We start from the raw sequence: 23,222 nt of genomic DNA on the forward strand, positions 1-23,222 counted from the left end.
TTCTATGGAAAACCGATGGACCATCATGGCTGCTCCATCCATGCACATGCAGTTGGTGCTGTGTAGTCACATGGTATCCAAAAGGGGATGAAGTTCTGCTGAACCACCATGTCACCTATAATACACTATTATTGGAAATATGCAGCTGGGGATACCATGGAGGCCAACCTTGATTGCTCTCCACTTCATCTCCCTTTCTCCCCCAGCCAGAAGCAGCCGTCTCTCCCCTGTCTGAGGCTCAGTGAGGGAAGATCAGGATCCCAGAGAATGAGTGCAGCATATGAGAAGTTGTGGAGCAATGACTGGTGATGTATGAAATCTTGTGCTGCTTCCAAAAGATCCCGTAGGAATTGTGCTTACCAGAACGGCAATTTTAAATTGCAGAATTCATGTGATGAGATGAGTTCACGTGCCCAGGTGATCCAATGGAATTCTAGCACAAGGAACTCCCAATGTTGTGGTCGTGTATCATGTGAAGGAAAAATAATAATCCATAGCGTGATACCGTACAAAATTGTCAATATTATAACTGTGTAGGACTACAAATACTGTGACTCCTTCACCAATTGTGCAGCCGCTTACCAAAATGACTAGTGAAAAGGCATGTAATCAAATCAGAAGAAAGGACCGCCACCAAACGTAGAGCCTCTTACCAGATAGATCTGTATAGATGTGTTCTATCCAAGTGTAGAAAAGGTGAACCACCACCAGACATAAGGCCTCTTACCAGATGGAAATGAAAAGCCAGCAGAACATTAAATCCACATGCACCAATATCAGCAAGCCACCCAAGAGCGTATAAAGCCTCTTACCAGACCATAAGAAAAATGCTCGATAACACTTGGTATATTTTCCCAATGGAGAGGTAACTTCAAGGTCTCAATGACAATCCGGGCAAATCACTGATAAGTACCACGATGTACCGCTTAATGTGCCTAGGTGGCCTCTCAGACCCCCTATGCCACAAGCTGAGCCACTGTGTTTCTCAGGGTTGCAACGCCAGACCAGCCGATAAAGGAAAGAGAAGGCGCCAATAGTGTAAAAACTTCCAACAGATTTATTCACATAAGGTAATGTACTTACAAACAAAGAAGAAAAATAGCGAAGGATGTAGAGCCGCCGGCCGGACGGCAAGGCGCATCCGTTCCCTCGATAAGCTTCCGGAGATGACGTCAGCACGCCGTGACCTAAGGAAGCTTATCGAGGGAAGCTTATCGAGGGAACGGATGCGCCTTGCCGTCCGGCCGGCGGCTCTACATCCTTCGCTATTTTTCTTCTTTGTTTGTAAGTACATTACCTTATGTGAATAAATCTGTTGGAAGTTTTTATACTATTGGCGCCTTCTCTTTCCTTTATCGGCTGGTCTGGCGTTGCAACCCTGAGAAACACAGTGGCTCAGCTTGTGGCATAGGGGGTCTGAGAGGCCACCTAGGCACATTAAGCGGTACATCGTGGTACTTATCAGTGATTTGCCCGGATTGTCATTGAGACCTTGAAGTTACCTCTCCATTGGGAAAATATACCAAGTGTTATCGAGCATTTTTCTTATGGTCTGGTAAGAGGCTTTATACGCTCTTGGGTGGCTTGCTGATATTGGTGCATGTGGATTTAATGTTCTGCTGGCTTTTCATTTCCATCTGGTAAGAGGCCTTATGTCTGGTGGTGGTTCACCTTTTCTACACTTGGATAGAACACATCTATACAGATCTATCTGGTAAGAGGCTCTACGTTTGGTGGCGGTCCTTTCTTCTGATTTGATTACATGCCTTTTCACTAGTCATTTTGGTAAGCGGCTGCACAATTGGTGAAGGAGTCACAGTATTTGTAGTCCTACACAGTTATAATATTGACAATTTTGTACGGTATCACGCTATGGATTATTATTTTTCCTTCACATGATACACGACCACAACATTGGGAGTTCCTTGTGCTAGAATTCCATTGGATCACCTGGGCACGTGAACTCATCTCATCACATGAATTCTGCAATTTAAAATTGCCGTTCTGGTAAGCACAATTCCTACGGGATCTTTTGGAAGCAGCACAAGATTTCATACATCACCAGTCACTTTATGTTATTTGGGACTTTAAACAGTTGGACATTCATTTGTTTATTTTTCAATTTAGCGCGACTTATACAGTATATAATTTTTAGGGGTGTGGTCACACTTGAAGTCGCAGCTCACTATCTGTTGCCTTTAGCGCGGTTATAACCTTCCTTTACTTGTGGAGCAATGAGCCATGGAGATCCAAGAGAATATAGACAATGGGAGGCTAGGACATCCCCCTCCTCCTCACTTTCTGCTCCTTCACTGATGAGTCCCTGTGAGCTTGTTTCCTCTGGAATTATTTATCAGTGTTTTTATGGCTGCTGTAGACAAGTGATGGCGGCATACTCTGACAATATTATATCCCGAAATACACAATGTTAACAGGCGCTTGATCACATATCGAACCAAAAGTCCATGGAGTTAAAAGTCATTAATGGCACAGGGGGAGAAAAAGTCCACCATGTAGGGCAGCCATCCAGAAACCAAAAGCCAGGGGTTCCACAGGGCTAAAACAAAGACAAACAGAAGCGCCTCTAAGTGTAGACTTTATGCAACAGGTTTAATGAATAAAATTATGCACTCACGTTAGTAAGCATATATTCATGCCCATAAAACAAGGTTCCAGTGTGGAGAAGTGTGCATCATCCGGTCATGGACATCCGTCATGCTGGAGCCAAAATCCTTTCGCCGTGGCCGGCTTGTACGGCAAGCTTAGAACCAGGAAGTAGGCTCGGTGTATTTGCTTTTATTAGTATTAAATAATAAAAAATATAAAAATGGGTGTATCACAATAACTATATTAAGATATACCAACTGGCTGTGTGTGGCTGACCACTGCTATCAACCGGTGGGTATTGTGTATAAAATTATTAAACAATGACAAAGAGAAAAATAAATAAAAAAATATACAAAAAGTAAATAAAATAAATATAAGTAAATGTGAAAATAAGAAATAGAAATAATATGAGAAAAAAAGGATTCAAAAATATATAAATATACTGTATATATATATTTTTATATAAAAATACAAAAATATATAAAAAATTAGAATATATATATATATATATATATATATATATATGTATGTATTTTAAATGAGAGATATTGCTAATGGATGTCAGAAATTGATAAATATATTAATAAATAAAGATAATAATGGTAAACGTCAGAGATTTTATGAAAAAAATTAATAGATTCATTATAAATAGGATTAAAATAATGTGGCAATCCACTCCTGTATATCAATATGCATCCATATAGGCATGTAAATCTATATATACAGTCATGTATGTCTGAAATATAGCCTGTAGGTATTCATAATATGATGGCCAACTCGATACCCTCATTGAGGCCACCAGGCGAAAGAGAATCCATTGAGTAAATCCAATATGTCTCCCTGGCACATAGTTTCTTATAACGCTCAGCTGCTGTAAGGGTTTTTGTTATCTGTTCAATAACCCATACAGTTAGACCTATAGTAGATCCCTGGTGAGCCTCAGCAAAGTGTCGAGGAACACTCCGCTTGTCTTTGCCAAGTTCTATAGAACGTCTATGTTCTCCAAAACCTTGGCGAATTGGACAAATGGTGCGGCCCACATAGACCAGCCCACATGGACAGGACAGGCCATATATAACAAAATCTGATGAGCAGTTAAAACATTCCCCAAGATGAAAACTTTTTTCTTTTGTTTGAAAGGAGATTTGGCCGTGTTTGACAAACGAACACATTTTGCATAAAGGTTTCCGACATTGGAACATTCCTTTAAGGGGGATGAGAATCGGTACAGAGGTAGTCGGAGTGATAGATTTGATTTTACTAGGGGCCACTTTATTTTTCAAATTTAAGGCCTTTCAATAACTCACCCTGGGTCTTTCCGGTATTATGGTTTTAAGATTAGGGTCTTCCCATATTTCTTATTTTCACATTTACTTATATTTATTTTATTTACTTTTTGTATATTTGTATATTTTTTTTATTTATTTTTCTCTTTGTTTTTGTTTAATAATTTTATAAACAATACCCAGCGGTTGATAGCGGTGGTCAGCCAGTTGGTGTATCTTAATATAGTTATTGTGATACACCCATTTTTATATTTTTTATTATTTAACCACTTCAATACAGGGCACTTTCCTCCCCAGGCCAATTTTCCCCTTTTAGCGCTGTTGCATTTTGAATGACAATTGCGTGGTCATGCAACACTGAACCTACACCAAATTTATGTCATATTCCCCCCACAAATAGAGCTTTCTTTTGGTGGTATTTGATCACCTCTGGGTTTTTTCCTTTTTGCTAAACAAATAAAAAAAGACCGAAAAGTTTGAAAAAAAAAAAAAAGTTTTTTTGTTTATGTTATACAATTTTGTAAATAAATAAGTTTTTTCCTGCACTGATGAGCACTGATGAGACTGCACTGACAGGCACTGATGAGGAGGCACTGATGGGGTGGCACTGATGGGGTGGCACTGATGGGGTGGCACTGATAGGCGGCACTGATAGGCACTGATATGTGGCACTGATAGGTAGCACTGATATGCAGCATTGGTGGGCACTGATAGGCGGCACTGCTAGGCACTGATAGGCGGCATTGATGGGCACTGATAGGTGGCACTGACGGGCACTAGTGGGCACTAATAGGAGGCACTGGTGGGCACTGATGGGCGGCACTGATCGGCACTGACGGGCGGCACTGATTGGCACTAATGGGCACTGATAGGCGGCACTGGTGGGCAATAATGGGCACTGGTGGGCGACACTGAAAGATGGCAATGATGGGCACTTGTGGGCAGCACTGATAGGGAGGGCACTGGTGGGCAGCACTGATGGGGAGGGCAATGGGGGGCTCCCTGAGCCCTGATTGCCATCCCTGGTGGCCATAGTGGGCATCCCTGGGGTCATAGTGGGCATCCCTGGTGGTTCTAGTGGCACCCCCCCCCCCGAGGGTCTGCACTGGTAATCAATGATCTGATTACCAGTGCTGACCCCCCCCCCCCTCTGTTAGGGGAGCCGCCGATCGGCGCTCCTTTACTCGAACTAAGGAAAGCCAATCAACGGCTGTTCCTGTTTACTATGTGACCAGCCGTGATTGGACACGGCTGATCACATGGTAAAGAGCTACGTCAGTAGTCTCTTTACCGAGATCGGAGATGCAGGGTGTCAGACTGACACCTCGCATCACCGATCGCCGCTCTGCGCGCCCCCGGGGGCGCCCAGAGCTGTATTATCCTGCCGCCGTAATATGACGTCCGGTCAGGATAATACAACCACATTCCCGCCGTCAATCTGTAATAGGGCGGGCGGGAAGTGGTTAATGCTACCAAAACATATTTTATATATATATAAATATTGGTGAATTACTCTTTTAAAGTTGAATTTTAATCTAGCAATATTATATTGTGACTTTTGATATAATTGACATAATGATCACTAGCCCATTTGTATAGATTACTGATTAGACATATTCCCCTTCGTTTGCATCTCTCCTCCCATTTCATTATTAGCCCATTTGTATAGACCACTGATTAGATATATTCCCCTTCGTTGGTTCATTTGCATCTCTCCTCCCATTACATTATTTAAATGTACACCGTGTCACCTGCTATTATACTTGCCGTGAAGAAGGAGCGCGGCTGCCCTCCCCCAGGCAGCAAGCACGCTCGGAAACGCGTCGCATGCAGATGACATCATCCAGGTTCGACTATCCACCAAGGCTCGCTGTCAAGCAAATACACAGAGCCTACTTCCTGGTTCTAACCTTGCCGTACAAGCCGGCCACGGCGAAATGATTTCAGCTCCAGCAGGACGGATGTCCATGACCGGATGATGCACACTTCTCCACACTGGAACCTTGTTTTATGGGCATGAATATATACTTACTAACGTGAGTGCATAATTTTATTCATTAAACCTGTTGCATAAAGTCTACACTTAGAGGCGCCTCTGTCTGTCTTTATTTTTAATATTATATTCCGATCTGACCAAATTACACTAAAATGGGTATTTTCAGAAATCTCTACCCGGAGATTTGTGTGATCCCCGGACACAGTCATAAATCATCACTGGAAGATGATGTGATATTCGGGGTAGGCCTGGATGTCATTAAATATCACAAACATTGAAGGATTCTGGATTTTATCTGTCACGCTGTCATAAAGGTCGGTGGGGTTGGCTGCATTTTTGGCTGGAGGTGTTATTAACCCTTGATTTCCTGCGCAGTAGAGTCCAGTGAGAACGCGGGCCAGGTACATGTGTCTCTGTCCATTTCCATCAGGCCTGGCGAAGTTAACAGAATAATTCGCATTCACTGCAAAATATGTGCCATTTCCATAAGCAGTACCTGTTTGAAAATAAAGACACGTCACATCAATATGGGAGAGTTCCAGAGAAGAGTTGCAGCTGGAGAGAAGATTTGGAGGTGCAAAAAAAACAAGACGACACTAAGACAACACACCAGATGTGATAATGAAAAGCCCAGCTGTATTGTTGGTATTAAAGCCCAGCTTAGTTCTGAATGGAATGGGGGAGGGTTATGACCTCTGCCTGGCTTTTATTACCTGATACAGTAACTAGGTTGTGAGGCTCTAGACCAAGTTTCTCAAGGGTTCCTCCAGAGGTTGCTAGGGGTTCCTTGAGCAGTGAGCAATTTCTGCCTCTGAGATAAGTTCCCACTGACACTGATGATCTTTTTTAGCTATCTGTAATCTTCCCAATGACTGTCATGCTAATGTACTGGAAGATCTAGATTGAGTTATTATTGGTGTCACAAACACTGGCTGCAGGGACCTTTTCTGTCCACATTCACCCTGTTATCTGTTATTGCTAGATTTCTGTTTTCTTGTATTTGCCCTGAAGACTATTCCTGGTTTGTTAGATTCAGAATTATACATGTTCATTGAAAGAGCCGGTCACATTGTAGGAGCCGGACAGTCTGTTACTGGGGTCTCCTGCTATCGCCTGTTTAATAAAGGGATTGTAAAGGCAGAAGGTGCATTCCATGCATTAAGATAAAAAGCCTTCTGTGTGCAGCAGCCCCTCTCAGCCCCCCTAATACTTACCTGAGACCCATCTCCATCCAGCGATGTCCACGAGTGCCTTGGCTTTCTATGACTCTCCTTCCTGAGACACAGCAGCGGAGCCAATGGCTCCCGCTGCTGTCAATCAATCTCAGTTAGCCAATCAGGACAGAGAGCGGCCGAACCACGGCTCCATGTCTACATGGATACACGGAGCTGTAGCTCGGCTAGGGTTTGCTGTGGGGGCATTCGATAGGAAGGAGAGCTAGCCAGGGACCCGAGAAGAGGAGGATCTGGGCTGCTCTCTGCAAAACTAACTTCACAGAGCTGGTAAGTACAGTGAGGATAAAAAAGTATTTGATCCTGCATCGGTACTCACCATCACTGGGAGTGAAAGACAGATACTTAAGGGACACTGAGAATATGGTTTGGATAACTTCAAATGGGAGAGTAATATTTATCAACGATATCTCTCAAGAAATATGAAGATGTAATCTCACTTTACACTGTGAGACCTATAGCCTGTTGCCATGAAGTCTGTGACTCCTAAATAATCAAAGCAATACTTAGATGTGTATTCCATGTACTTCAATGTAGGAGACGGACAGACTGTCACTGGCAGGCTCTCTCTATTGTCTGTCTATTTATGTGGATTGTGTTAAGTCTGTCTGTTCCATTGTTAAATGTTAATGACCTCACATTGTTTCTGCCCAGATGGCTAGATAATTAGTTCAGGTTAATTATATTTCTGTATACAATTTCATCTGCATATGATAATGTAATCAGGTAAACCCTGACCTGTGTGTGGTAATCTGATCAGGAAGGGGGAGGTCCATGCTGTATATAAATTTTGTGTGACTGTTCAATAAACGGAGATTCCAGTACAGGCTAAGTTGTCGGCTAGCTTTGCATGAGGGCGGCTGGGAAAATCTGATATCTATGTTCAAGATCGGGAGGAAGCCGTATACTGACAGTGTGGGTTGAGGTTCAGTTACAGATCCCCTGCTGATTTTGTACGTTTGCCCACTGACAAAGAAGTGATCAGTCTATAATTTTATTGGTTGGTTTATTTTACCAGTGAGAGACAGAATAACAACACAAATATCTAGAAAAATACATTTTAAAAAGTTATAAATTGATTTACATTTTAATGAAAAAAAGTGAAAAAAGTATTTAATCTCCTGTCAATCAGCTAGACTTCTGGCTCCCAAGTGTCTTATATACAGGTAACAAGCTGAGATAAGGAGGACTCTCTTAAAGGGAGTGCTCCTAATCCTAGCTTGTTACCTGTATTAGAGACTCCTGTCCACAGAAGCAATCAATCAATCAATCAGATTCCAATCTATCCACCATGACCAAAGACCTGTCCAAGGATGTCAGGGAGAAGATTGTAGAACTACACAAGGCTGGAATGGGCTACAAGACCACTGCCAAGCAGCTTGGTGAGAGGGTGACGATTGGTGACAGTTGGTGCGATTATTCCCAAATGAAAGAAACACAAAACAACTGTCAATCTCCCTCCATCTGGGGCTCCATGGAAGATCTCACCTCGTGGAGTTTCAATGATGATGGAGAACAGTGAGGAATCAGCCCAGAACTACACGGGAGAATCTTGTCAATGATCTCAAGGCAGCTGGGACCATAGTCACCAAGAAAACAATAGGTAACACACTATGCTGTGAAGGACTGAAATCTTGCAGCGCCTTCAAGGTCCCCCTGTTTAAGAAATCACATGTACAGCCCGTCTGAAGTTTGCTAATGGACATCTGAATGATTTAGAGGAGAACTGGGTGTAAGTGGTCAGATGAGACCAAAATCAAGCTCTTTGGCATCAACTCAGCTCATTGTGTTTAGAGGAGGAGGAATGCTGCCTATGACCCCGAAAACACCATTCCCACCATCAAACATGGAGGTGGAGACATTATGCTTTAGAGGTGTTTTTCTGCTAAGGGGACAGGAATACTTCCCTGCATGGAAGGGACGATGAATCGGGCAATATACCATCATGTCGTGGATAAGAACCTCCTTCCCTCAACCAGGGCATCGAAAATGGGTCATGGATGGGTCTTCCAACATGACAATGACCCAAAACACACAGCCAAGGCAACAAAGGAGTGGCTCAAAAAGAAGCACATTAAGGTCATGGAGTGGCTTAGCCAGTCTCTAGACCTTAATCCTATAGAAAATATGTGGAGAGAGCCGAAGATTCGAGTTACCAAACGTCAGCCTGGAAACCTTAATGACTTGGAGAGGATCTGCAAAGAGGAGTGGAACAAAATCCCTCCTGAGATGTGTGGAAACCTGGTGGCCAACTACAAGAAACGTCTGACCTCTGTGATTGCCAACAAGGGTTTCTCCACCAACTACTAAGGGGTCAAATACTTATTTCACTCATTAAAATGCAAATCAATTTATAACATTTTTTAAATGCGTTTTTCTGGATTTTTTGTTTTTTTGTCTCTCACTGATAAAATAAACCGACCAATAAAATTATAGACTGATCATTTCTTTGTCAGTGGGTAAACGTACAAAATCAGCAGGGGGGTCAAATACTTTTTTCCCTCGCTGTTTAACATATTTGTTACTTTTGAAGAAAAAACTGAGACTTTACAAACACTTTAAGATGTTATGTGTTTGAACTTTGTGAGCTCGGTGCCGGGCAGTCTGACCTGGGGTGGGATCTCTAATTAACCACAGCATTGTCTGGGTGGGCACCGAGTCACCTAGGTGGCTAGTTGTTTTATTAGCTTAATGTACACAGTTTGCATTGTTGGGATAATATGATCAATCCCTCACCTGATTGTGTGGTATATAAATTCTGTGAGGAAGGCCCGGAGCTAGGAGGAACGAATGAAGAATAGGGCTGGCATGACAAGGTATAAGGGGAACCAGACAACGGAGAGTTAATGTACAAAAGAGAGAGGTGAGAGTCTTACTTACGTGATTGGTTGAGTAGACGGGGTGATGGGGAGGAGCATAGAAGAAAAGACTGTAGGAAGGGGTGGTACAGTAACAGTCAGAGTGGGGAGCCATTGGATGAATGTCCCGCCCTCCCTCCCTGAGATAGGGTAAGCGGTTGGAGGGGTAGGTACGGAGATGGCTGTTGGCACCCCTTGGATGGGGTTAAAAATCTGTTGGTGTGATACAAGTGGGGAATCATTGTTGGTATGATGTCCTCTGTTTGGGTGTGGTCCAATGAATGGGACCAGGTAGTGTTAGACCTGTAAGGTCAGTGGGACAAGTGGTAATGTCCCTGAGTCGGTGTTCTGCAGCTGGAGACATCTAGCTTTGGTTTATGTTACTGTTATTTTATTGTGATTTATTATTTAGGTTGTTTAATAAAAGGCCATAAGGCCATTTACCTTCACCTTGTGTATTGTGTCTTAATGGGGTAAAAGGGGGGGGTGGAGCTTATAAGGGGTTATGTGGTAGTCATATGGACACCTCTGAGCTACCCTAGTCATGAGTTTTTCAATAAAGAGTTCCAGTTTGCATGTACTGTACAAGCTATTGTCAGCTAGTCTTGTATGCTCAGCTATATTATCTGGTTCCTATGTCCACACTGGAAGAAGCTGTATACAACGGAAGCACCTAATCGGGGTGCCAAGCAGTTCTGCCACAATTAGCAGGGGTTCCCAGAGAGTGGAAAGTTATTTCAAGGTTTCCTCAATGATAAAAAGGTTGTGAAAGATTCTGGACTCTGTTGTAGGTAGGTTTACCAGTTGGTTATATTAGTCCTTATTATATTTAGGCAGTACACTAGTTATGGCATCAATTAAAGTTATGCTAAATTTCAAGGCACCCCAGTTTTAAATTGGGTCCTCCCTTTCATCAGAGCCCCCATCTTCATTTGAGTCCCCTGTCATATCAGAAGCCTTCCTTTCACATCAGAGTCCTCAGTCCCCCCTTTCAGATGACAGTCCTCAGTCCCCACCACCCTTTCACTTTAGAGCACTCAGAGTCTTAATTTCACATCGGAATCCTCAGTCCCCCATTAACATAAAAGTCCTACCTTCTGATTTTCACCACAGCGGTGGACAGGAGGTGGTGTGGGTGAAGTACTTCCAACCCCTTCTGAGTGATAAGGCTGCCCTGAATGCCGCCCACCCCGGATTAGCCTCATGTGTTTCCATGATCCAGGAAACGTATGATGCTGTGTAAAAATACCAGACACAGTGCGGCACCCCTGAAGGACCCAGATGGCACCCTGCTTGAGAATATCTGCTGTAGTGGCCCCCAGACAAAGACTGGGTCCTTGAGGTAGAGTCTTTAAAAAGAAAGAGAAAAGAGCACCACAAGGTTTTTGATAGTCCATTGGATATTTATTAGTTGCAAAAAAAAACTAAAGCGTTCTGAGGGTTTAAAGAGAACCTTTCTTTAGGATTGGAAATATATACGGTAGAGAGCATGCCATCATCCTATTCTGGACAGAAACAAAAACACCCCCCAATGAAATAGGGACTATTATGGGCATTTCAGACAGAAGAAACTCCAGAAAGAAAAATATAAAACAGTGTAGATGTAATTACATATCAGAGTAAAAAATGTTAAGTATTAAAAAGAATTTGGCTTGTATACATATGGATGGTAGCATCTCAAAGATGTGGCTACCAGAACCTTAACCAAAAAGCAACAATGAGATGAGACATCCTATTTTGAAAATGAGGGTTTGCAATCTTTTTCAGGGATGCTCATATGGTGGGTACAAAGGTATTGTACAATACAAACGCAGCAGTGAATAACAAATATAAATATAAATCTGTGCACCAAACATAAACATGGTGCACAGATTATATGGATACTAACCAAAAATTATAAGTGTAACAGATCCCCAATACTTGGACCAAGTATTTCTGTCTTAGGTCTCCAGAATCTCACGTGATGCAGTGACCTGGCCCCTCAATTCCCCCCAAACATCAGCCTAAGCTCGATGAAGGGTAAAACAAAAGACCCTTTATTCAACAACTCACTTCCAATATATACAGTTTAAGGTGCTTGATTACATCATGCAAATGTATTGTATACAGAACATAATTAACATACCTGGCCATCTGGACAGACACAGGTGAATGACATTGCAGGCTCAGACAGGATTAGCATTATCATAATTGACTCCACAAACAACCAGCCAAAACATAGCCGAATACGTATTCCTAGAAGTGTGAACACACTCCACCTCTAAACAGATGAAAGAAGAAGACATCGGCTCTCAGACTGCCCATCTCCATTTTCAACTTAAGTGTCAATTCACATCCCCAAAGTAGACAATAGTTTGACGTCATTAGCATCTCTTTAGTCTCTCAATGTGTGGAGAAGTCTTCTGCTGCAACAGGCAGCTTTAGGCCTGTAACATTGATCCCAGTCTGAGTCTGTATCTTGGGGTGACATGGATTTGAGTCCAAAGCAACACTACTCCTATGGTCCTCCAGCATATACCCCCACACAGAGGTGCACTCCCCTACAAGCCAGGGCCCATAGTCCGTGGGCAGGAGTCTGGCCTCCACACACCTCCAGTAGCCCGTGGTGAACGTCCCAGCAAATGGGCGTTCGTCACACAAGAGATTGTAGTAATGCCTCCTGTGTGGTGAAAATCAGAAGGTAGGACTCCCCCAATTCACCTCTCCCATCCCCCCGAAGCGAAGCCTTCCAAAATGGGTTTGAATTATATGGCTTCATTCAAGCCCAGGTGGAGTAATGGCATTGAGTTTAAAAATCTCTCGAAGCTCACACTGTAGGAGGCACTTGTTCCAGTTACCCCCACATGAGCTCGGGATGTCTCATTTCATTATTGCTTTTTGCTTAAGGTTCTGGTAGCCACATCTTTGAGCTGCTATCATCCATATGTATACAAGCCACATTCTTTTTAATATTTAACATTTTTTTACTGTGATATATATTAAAATCTATACTATTTTATATTTTTGTCTCTGGAGTTTTATTCTGTCTGAAGTGCCTATCATAGTCCCTATTCCATTGGATGGTATTTCGTTTCTTTCTTCAGGACTTTAGACTTTTAGCTGAAGGTAATCTGGGCACAATCTGGATATCAAATGCAATCTATAAAAGATATATATTAATATGTAGCCTTCTCCAAGCATTGGTTTAAGGGTTTTATCTGGTATCCAGCCTGTGCCCAGATTTCCATTGGCTAAAAGTCTAAATCCCAGAGGAAGGGCCTATCTGAACCTCTAAAACACGTTGACCTTTCCTTATGACTCTGCAACTCAAACTCTGTCAGGACTATCAGAAACCTCATTGTGCTCTCTTAATTTTTTTAGTGTCTGTGTTTCTGAAGGGGAGATTTCCCAAAATTCCCTCGTCTGGTGTCTATCTATGTGTCCAGGAGTGATAGGGTGTCACTGGGACTGGAAGTGAGAGGAAATCTCCCCAACATGGGCACAGACAGCAATCAAAATCCTGGTGGAGATATGTTATGGTATGTATATAGAAGATAAACAAGCAAAAAATTGGGGGAGCAAACCCTGAACATGTACATCTAAAGCCGGTGCAGCTATGGACCAAGCGACATGTATTAAAAAAGAATAGCGCACACATGCAAAAGAAATAACTATCAAATATGGAGACAATCCATAAATAAAAATGGGGATTTAGTCCCACCATATGGCCATATCGTGCTCAAGCCCACCACTGCGTCAAAGTACCCCATTATCAGTGGGTCCTACACTATCCATAAAAAAGGGGTGAATCCAGCCTCTCTTACCCTTGGAGATAATACTCCTTGCTGGGAAAGATGTGCTAATGCACTACAGGGGACTCCTCCCATATCTAGTTGATAGTGGACACTGATAGAGTACAGGTGTGTGTGGGGGATGGGGTGCTCAACTTCAGAAGTCTGGTCAGACCGAATACATAATAAACAAGCAAAAAATTGGGGGAGCAAACCCTGAACATGTACATCTAAAGCCAGTGCAGCTATGGACCAAGGGACATTTATATTAAAAAAGAATAGCGCACACACACCTGTACTCTGTCAGTGTCCACTATCAGGTAGATATAGGAGGAGTCCCTTGTAGTGCATTAGCACATCTCTCCCAGCAAGGAGTGTTGTCTCCAAGGGTTAGAGAGGCTGGATTCACCCCTTTTTTATGGATAGTGTAGGACCCACTGATAATGGGGTACTTTGACGCAGTGGTGGGCTTGAGCACGATATGGCCATATGGTGGGACCAAATCCCCATTTTTATTTATGGATTGTCTCCATATTTGATGTATATAGAAGAGTCAGCTGTGTTGGCCAGCATAGAAAATGTACTTGGAAATAAATATGAGAGATGGCGCTCAGTTTGCATATAAATGGTAATAAACCCCAATATAGACTAAAGTGAATATTCTCATGAACACTTTATTATATTGATCCAATGATAAAGCATAGTATGAATGGAACAAGATCAGTCCTACCGCCCCTTGTAGCCTCTGGACATTCACACCGATGGTATTGGAATCCTATAGGGAACCGGTGGCTACTGTTAGAAACTGGCTGTCAGATAGGGTCGCAGGCAGGAGGGCTCAATCGGTCTGATGTGCGGCCGCTTCCTCAGATCGGAGCCTCTGTGTCACACTCCCTCGGCACCCGGTGTGAGCCTCGGGAGTCGCACTTTGATGACGTCACTGCGTGGGACCGAAGATCCGCAGACGGCCGGCTACAGGATTACCGGGATGTCAAAAGGGACGGGGGACTGGTTGAGTTTACTTCTGAAGAGCCTCCCGATCGCCACAACGACATGTTTCGCTACAATGGTAGCTTTATCAAGTTGCCAGCATAAAGCCTGCCATTGATTCAGAGGAAGGCCAAAACATTTACACCATGTGATCCAGTTTTGCTGCAACAGTAAACAAAATCCTTGCTGATCCCCAAAGGCAATCGGCCACTCCCTGGATCATCAATCCACCGTCTTATTTCCTACAGATATCAATGGCCCCTTATATTCTCTCCATTTACATACACATCTAGATCTTTTTTAATACTACATATTTATTTTTTAATTATTTATAATTGGCTATTAAGCTGTTATTTTTTCCTTAAATCTCTCACCATTTCTCCCTGCGTAGCTCCGGTTGAACCCATTATGATTGACATGTTGGATGGAGTCAAAGTCAGTCCCATGGAAAAGCTCTCTCTCATTGTTGTTGGAACCGTTCTTGGTGTCGATGCTCTTCTTCTTTATCTGGTAGTTGAACCAGAGATCTCTGTTCTGTACACGCAGAATCTGGGAGGACAGGACATACAAAGGCTCAGATGTATACAATGTTCTACCAGTAAACTGCAATATCCAACTAAAACACAGGAGTTCTATGATGAATATAGTGACAGGTCAAGTATAATTTTGATGGGTGTACAAGCATGCTCAATAAGAATAAGTAAGGTCTCGCAGTCAAGGTTATTAAAAATATTTATTGAAGTTCACAGTCCACAGGTGATGAGTAGAGACAATGGGTTTCCGGGAAAATGCCTCCCCTTTTGTCAGGGCTGTGATGGTTGGTGTGGTCAGGACTGACCTGAACATAAGAGCCCTTTAGGTGCTGTAAAATGATGGCGAACCACCATGTAAGTTCTCCATCATTTTACAGCACTTAAAGGGTTTCTGTCGTATTTGAACTCCGGTTCCTGGTCAGCCCTGACCACACCAACCATCACAGCCAACGCTTTGGCTCTAATTATCACATGAGGACTATTTTTTCAATAAATATCTTTAATAATAGCCTCAAGTGTGACAACCCTCTTCTACACCTATCTGAATCTATCTTGAGGAGCGCTTTTTGGTTGCCAGCAGAGAGGCAACAGCTGGGACCCTAACAAGGCTTACACACATCTTTCCTTCATCGGCCATATACTCCCTTGAAGGACAACGCATTTCAGGTAATTTACAGGGGTAACAGACTGCAGATTGATCCACTCACACATTGAAGTATCAAACAACTGTAACTTGATGTTATGGGTGGAATATTCTATTGAAGTTTTATTTCTGCCCATTCCATAGTGCCAGCCAATTATTCTGTAATTGTAGTGCCCAGTTCTTTGCACCATACTGTCATTACCAAACCTGAACCTAAACCCTGATTATATGCCCTCTCGTGAATACTTCATTCTAGAGCAGTCTATCTGCCCTATCTGCTGTTTTGCTGTCACCTGAAGGCAGTGGCGTAGCGTGGGGGGTGCTGGGGGGGCCAACCGCACCGGGCGCAAAATCTGGGGGGGGCGCAGTGTCATGCTGCCATTTAGGAGCCTGCTCAGCCATCCTTAGTGTAGGAATCAGGTAGGTCTCTGTAGTGGTCAGTGTAATTGTCAGGTAGGTTTGTGTAGTGGTCAGGTAGGTCAGTGTAGGAATCAGGTAGGTCTGTGTAGTGCTCAGGTAGGTCTGTGCAGTGGTCAGGTAGGTCAGTGTAGGTGTCAGTATAGAAATTTGGTAGGTCAGTGCAGTGATCAGGTTGGTTAGTGCAGGAATAAGGTAGGTCAGTGTAGGTGTCTGTGTAGTGGTCAGGTAGGTTTGTGTAGTGGTCAGGTAGGTCTGTGTAGGTGTCAGTATAGTAATCAGGTAGGTCAGTGTAGGAATAAGGTAGGTCTGTTTAGTGATCAGCTAGGTCAGTGCAGATGTCAGTGTAGTGGTCTAGTAGATTTGTGTAGGGGGCGCAAATTACTTACCTTGCCCCGGGCGCTGAAAACCTACGCTACGCCACTGCCTGAAGGAGAATCTACATATTGCATGCATTAGACTACCGGCAGTGGCCTTCACACCTGGGTACAGAGTAAGAAATGTACCTCCAGCTCTAATGATAGATACTCTTTGATTAAGCTTTGGAATCCAGAGCTGAACTTTGATTACTTGGCTATCTGACCGCACATCCTACCAGTCTGTTCAGAGAGATGACTGAAAGGTCCTGCATCCTTGCACCTGTTTTCTGCTGCTTTTCTGGACTTTTGCCAAGATTTTACCAGATCAGCACTCTACATCTGTCCAGCCTGTAGCAGTAGTCACCAGAAGAGCCTCTATCAGGAGATTGTTCTTGCATAATCTAACAATAGTGTGACCCAGAGACTGCTTCTCCAGGTATATCCAAACATCTCTCCCTGGCATTAAGAATTCACTTCAGGATTTTACTCAATGACACATACCCAGCACCAGTCTCCAGTGCCAATCTCTACACTGAGCAGGACACCATCACTGTCACCCAGAATTATATCACTGACATCTGACATCATTCGTCACAATGTATCAGAATACATTACCTTCAATATTTGGTTTGCACAGCTTTTCTGGAATTTCTGCTGCACTGCGGAGTATTCAGCAGTTCCTGAAATGACTTCCACTTCCATCACAAGAGTGTTATCCATCTTCTTCCAGTGTGATGGTAATCTCGGAGTGTCCCCATCTGAAAGATAAGATGTGCAGTCAGCACCCGAAAAAAACTAGATAGGTAAACCTTGGTGCACAACCTCACTGGAAGCATTGGCATGGCAGCTAATAAGAATAGTTCATTGTAGAGAAGATAATTCTGAGGTCCCCATCATACACTCAGGTCTCTGTTCTCTAGAAGCTGATAAAGCCACCAAATCGTAACAGAGAAGCAGATTGTCCACCTTATCCCAGATGGTCTATCCTAAGCTGTTACATTCCCTCCATGTCCCTGCAATATAGGAATGGATAACTAGCCATAGACAGGCAGATGTGTCACCAGAAATGATGAGACATCTGGCTGCCATTGAGGTTTTCTTAGCTTATCTTCCTGGGGTCTGAGCCGAGGTCCAAGAAATACAAGCTGGCCTGTGTTAGGACCTGTGGGATCAGGAAGATGGCTGCTTATTGGAGCATCTTCAGAGGAGTAGCTATGCAGAAAGAAATCCAAGAGAGCTTGGGGTAAGCTGCTGGTGGATGATCCTTACATGGAGACCTCGTTACTCAACCCCTTAAGGGTACCTGTAACTGCTTGTATAGGGTCATAGGAATAATTCCTATTGAGAGTCTGCTCGCTAAAATATTAGGACCACAAATAGCCACTCCTGAAGGGTCTAGTGTCATTGGGAGGGTAATGTTTAGAATCACCAATAGCTTCTCTTATAAAATGTATTTGTTACTGGGAGGCTGAAACAATAGGGTCACCAATAACTTTGATATTACTGGGAAGCATAGGTGTGCGCAGCCTATTGCATTAGGGTGCACACACCTGTGTTTGTGTCTACATATATATGACCCCGGGAACATTGATCTCCCTGCCGACACAGTGAAAGAGAAGTGTGCAAACACTTCTCTTATGGCAGAACTGGTAAGAGAGTGATATTTCCCATCTTCCTGCAGAGCACTAATTCTAATGCACATGGGGTGATTAGGGTGTGCCCAGGCACACCCAGTGCGCATGCCTATGCTAGGAAGCCACTACTTAAGAAATCATAGACACTGTCCAATACACCATACAATTTGGTTGCTGAAATAACATGCCCTGGGCTATTTTGTCCTTTTTTTTTTGGTATTCTGTACCACCAACCCTTTCTCCATAAGTTGTTGAGCACATAAACTTCATAAAAACCAAACTGTCTGAAACTGAAACTTATCGCCCATGGTATGTTGTCGGGTGTAGCTATAAGAAGGGTAGGAGAGCCCAGGACAATCCAGTATCTCCTGAAGAAGTAATGGTACAGCTGACTTCCCTGTGGAGCCTCTTCCCTGCAATGCCAGCTGTAGTTTTTAGTTTATATAATACATTGGATGAATTACCAATAAAAGTAATTTTACCATATTTCACAACCCGTTGGATCTGAATTTGGTTTCCATGCCTGTCTATGGCTGTTCCTCCTTGTAAACTGACAGTATATTGCTGTCCTTGGATCTGGATTGTGGTCTGGACCTTGTTGTCATTTTGTGCCTCTTCCAGCTCCAGGTTTATCATCTTGTTGAAGGGAATCATAGTTCTTCCATTGTCATATCTCCATTCCACCAGTTTCCAGGTGAGCTCCGCTGCCCGCTCCCGGTTCTTCCTGTCTTTTACCTGGTTTATAATTGTTTCGATCTCCCCGGACACAGGTAGAACATCCCGGGTGAGGCCCACAATCTTAATAGAGGGGTCGGGTGGTTTGTAAAAGACAGAGACCTGAAACTTTTTCTGGAGGTCAGAGATCTTTTCCACCTCGGCTTCTTCTAATTCGGAAATACATTCCTCTCTGATCACCTTCTCTGCCTGCTCATTGTCGATCATCTGCTGTAGCCAAGCCTTCGTCCTGTCCACGCTCCTTTTATCTTCAGCACACAAGCCGAACACCACAGGCTCAATGCCGTCCATCAACTGAAAGGCAGTAAGCTTCTGAGCTGGCTTTGATGCTTTTGATGGCATTAAAAATTCTACAAGACAAGAAACAATGGCGTCACATACTGCTCTGAAAGTGGAAATATACTGTAAATTGTGAACCAATAGTTTATGAATGGAATATAGACCAAAGTTTTGGTAACATGGATTTCAGCTAAGGGACTGTGAGGATGTTCTGTATGTAGTACCCTCTAGTGTACTACTAGAATAGTGCAGGCATATTTATTGGCTCGTGGTAAAATGAGTCTTGAATCTGTTTCAAGAGTTTATTGCAGGTCAGATTGGATGACTCATACAGGCAGGTCTCTGGTACCTCCCCCTGGTTCTGAAAGTTTGGATACATTTCTAGAAGCTGGAGGGCAGAGGACAGAAGGGTTGATCTGCATACTTTGGGGAGTTTGTTTCTGTTATTAAAACTCAGTATTGTGAAAGGGGCCACACCCATGTGGGGATGGTACATTTTCCAAATAAAAGGTCGTCAGACATAAGCTGACAAGAGGACTCCATAATGACTTAACACCAAGGAAGGTCTGTACCAGCCCGAAGAAGCTATACCTGAAGACCCTTTTACCTGATCTCCAGCAACTGCTTATGGATTAAGCTTGGGTTCCTCGTTGCCTATGGAGATCATGAACCCACTCTAAACTGAGTTAAGTAAATTTTCAGCATATTTCAACTCTTTACAGACCAAATTTTCTTCTTATTTTGCTGGGAAGTAGGTACAATTTTGCTTGATATAGGTCTATCTGTCAGTTTTGTATTGTATTCCTATAATTGTAATAGTTTTGTATGTACTTACTTATGATCAGCTATGATGGACAGCATGCTCCTCCACCCCTAACTGCTGTTTGACCACACTGCTCTGTAGAAGACGAATCACTAATTAGCATTGATTGACAGCATTTGTCTCTGGCAACTGGAACTTGCCTGAGAGCAGCACCATCAAAATGCATAAAGGGGGGAGGGGGCATGTTAAAGCAATTGCCTGAAAAACCTCTACACTCAGGCTGGCTGACAGCAAAGGGGCAGGAGCAACAGAACAGACAAGATCAGAGATTACGTCAGTGTGCCCAACAGACAGGGTCGGTGCAAGGATCTCTGCCTACACAAGCGAAGCTCCATTTTGGCGCCCCCCCCAACGGCCACCCACCTCCCTTGCAAAAATGTTTCTTTCAATAATTTTTTTATATAAAAAAACACACTAATTTGTGCTTTTGTTAAGTGCATTTTTATTAACGGTTTAACAAAATAAGTTATACAGCTATAAAACACATTTTTTACCAATAAGTGCAGGAAATAGTGCAAACAGACTTGTAAGAGTGCAGGAAATAGTAGTGCACACAAACAGTACAACACTAAAACGGCCTATTCAAGGCAAAATATTACCATTAAATTAACATTACCATTTACCAATGAGTAAAAATGCAGGAAATAGTGCAAACAGACTTGTAGAAGTGCAGGAAATAGTACTGCACACAAACATTACAACACTAAAACGGCCTATTCAAGGCAAAACATTGCCATTATTGGTTAAAAGAAGAGCAATAAGTGCATAAATAAACATATTTTCAAACTATAATATCAGAACATGAGTTTTTTGAGAACATGAGATTTTTAGGACCTTCAGTCCTATTCAACACCAAAGATAACACACACTGATAACGTACAGATAATGTACTACGCGGCCATACTAGTCGGCAGCCAAGCCATGCCAAGAACATAAGTTTCCAGAGAGTTAACTGAATGCAATTCAACTAAAGTGCTAGATAATGTAAACATTCAAAGTGAGCACTATAAAAATCTAACCTTTCTTGCTTTTTACCCCCCTGCTTCCATTATCCATCCCCCCTGCTCCTTCTTCCATTATCCCCCCTGCTTCCATTATCCATCCCCCCTGCTCCTTCTTCCATTATCCCCCCTGCTTCCATTATCCATCCCCCCCTGCTCCTTCTTCCATTATCCTCCACTGCTTCCATTAACCCCCCCCCACTCCTTCTTCCATTATGCCCTCCTGCTTTCATTATCCACCCCGTCTCCATTAACCCCCCTTGCTCCTTCTTCCATTATCCATCCCCCCTGCTTCCATTATCCATCCCCCCTGCTTCCATTATCCATCCCCCCTGCTTCCATTATCCATCCCCCCTGCTTCTATTATCCATCCCCCCTGCTTCCATTATCCATCCCCCTGCTTCTATTATCCATCCCCCCTGCTTCTATTATCCATCCCCCCTGCTTCCATTATCCATCCCCCTGCTTCTATTATCCATCCCCCCTGCTTCTATTATCCATCCCCCCGCTTCCATTATCCATCCCCCTGCTTCCATTATCCATCCCCCTGCTTCTATTATCCATCCCCCTGCTTCCATTATCCATCCCCCTGCTTCCATTATCCATCCCCCTACTTCTATTATCCATCCCCCCTGCTTCTATTATCCATCCCCCCTGCTTCTATTATCCATCCCCCCTGCTTCCATTATCCACCCCCTGCTTCCATTATCCATCCCCCCTGCTTCCATTATCCACCCCCTGCTTCCATTATCCATCCCCCCTGCTTCCATTATCCACCCCTGTTTCCATTACCCCCCTGCTTCCATTATCCATCCCCCCCCCTGCTCCTTCTTCCATTATCCCCCACTGCTTCCATTAAACCCCCCCCCCCGGCCCCCACCAACTCCTTCTTCCATTATGCCCTCCTGCTTTCATTATCCACCCCGTCTCCATTAACCCCCCTTGCTCCTTCTTCCATCATCCATCCTCCCTGGGCCTTGCTCTGCTTCCGCTATCCATCCCCCGTGCTTCCATTAACCCCCCCCACTCCTTCTTCCATTATGCCCTCCTGCTTTCATTAATTATCCACCCTGTCTCCATTAACCCCCCTTGCTCCTTCTTCCATCATCCATCCCCCCCCTGGGCCCTGCTCTGCTTCCGCTATCAAACCCCCGTGCTTCCCCCACTCATTCTTCCATTGAAATAAATGAAAGGAGGTTGCAACGGCGCTACCTTTAAAGTGATAAGTGCTATATAAGTACCAACCTTAAATAAAGTGCTAGCAAATTAAAATTGTGCCATGACACATTGGGTCCAAAGTAAAGTGCACTAGTGACTTGTGAAGTGACAAGGAAAACTAATTGTTTATCCTGGACCCAAGAGGTGCAATTTGATAAAGTGCAAGTGTTGTGCTGTATATGTACTCAAATAAATATAAAACAGTGAATTCCAAGGGTGCAATTTATTCGTGAAAACTGTTTTTAGCTTCAGTAAATTATATCGAATACACAAATAAACAAGTGGATATAAATAATATCTGTGCAATAATATCCGTGCTGTGTGTGGCGTATTTTGTTGCCACTTCGTGAAGAGTGAACGAAAATAAATAGAGATCATTTAAAATATAAAATGGGGTTGTAATTCCTTTGTGTGTCCACTAGATGTCACCCTTGATATACGACCTGTAATGCTGTAGGTGGTCGGTTATTTCCAGGGTTCTCCAGCGAATGGACGTAGCTTTGAATTCCTCAAATAGAAGAAAAGGGCCCCATGATGTGGTATACAATCTGTAGCGTGGAACAAAGAGAGCAAAAAACTCACGTTTAGGCTGTCTAAGATCAGCGGCGACGGCCGGGAAGCTTCCGCGTTCCACGGCCCAGGCTCCGAAACCGGAAGTGACGTAATGACGTTGCGACTCCGCCCTACGCGTTTCGTCAGAGGACGTCTGCTGGAGCGGCGTCAACGTAGCAAGCTTCCGGCTCATAAATAGCATTTTCGTCTCCTAGCAACCAATCGGCCTCCCCCGCCGCCATATTGGTGCGCGCAACCTGAAGTCCGACAGGGGACATACTAGGCCTCC

At 43.5% G+C, this 23,222-nt stretch overlaps 2 protein-coding genes across 2 annotated transcripts in view; both read right to left on the reverse strand.

The window, feature by feature from the left end:
* The window catches only part of LOC309558766 (protein mono-ADP-ribosyltransferase PARP14-like), a 343,037-nt gene that overhangs the window by 230,641 nt on the left and 89,174 nt on the right, over positions 1-23,222 (reverse strand). The window lies entirely within an intron of this gene.
* The window catches only part of LOC309557749 (protein mono-ADP-ribosyltransferase PARP14-like), a gene marked incomplete at its 5' end in the record, with an annotated part of 85,156 nt that continues 68,004 nt past the window's right edge, over positions 6,071-23,222 (reverse strand). Inside the window, 4 exons of the mRNA XM_082260517.1 lie at positions 6,071-6,385; positions 15,114-15,288; positions 17,307-17,449; positions 18,808-19,410. Of these exons, the coding sequence (XP_082116643.1) occupies positions 6,105-6,385; positions 15,114-15,288; positions 17,307-17,449; positions 18,808-19,410 (1,202 nt within the window). The 3' untranslated portion in view covers positions 6,071-6,104. The remainder of the gene's footprint in view (positions 6,386-15,113; positions 15,289-17,306; positions 17,450-18,807; positions 19,411-23,222) is intronic.

This window comes from Pelophylax lessonae (genome assembly GCF_965119305.1).
Source record: "Pelophylax lessonae genome assembly, chromosome: 6".
Lineage (NCBI taxonomy): Eukaryota > Metazoa > Chordata > Amphibia > Anura > Ranidae > Pelophylax > Pelophylax lessonae.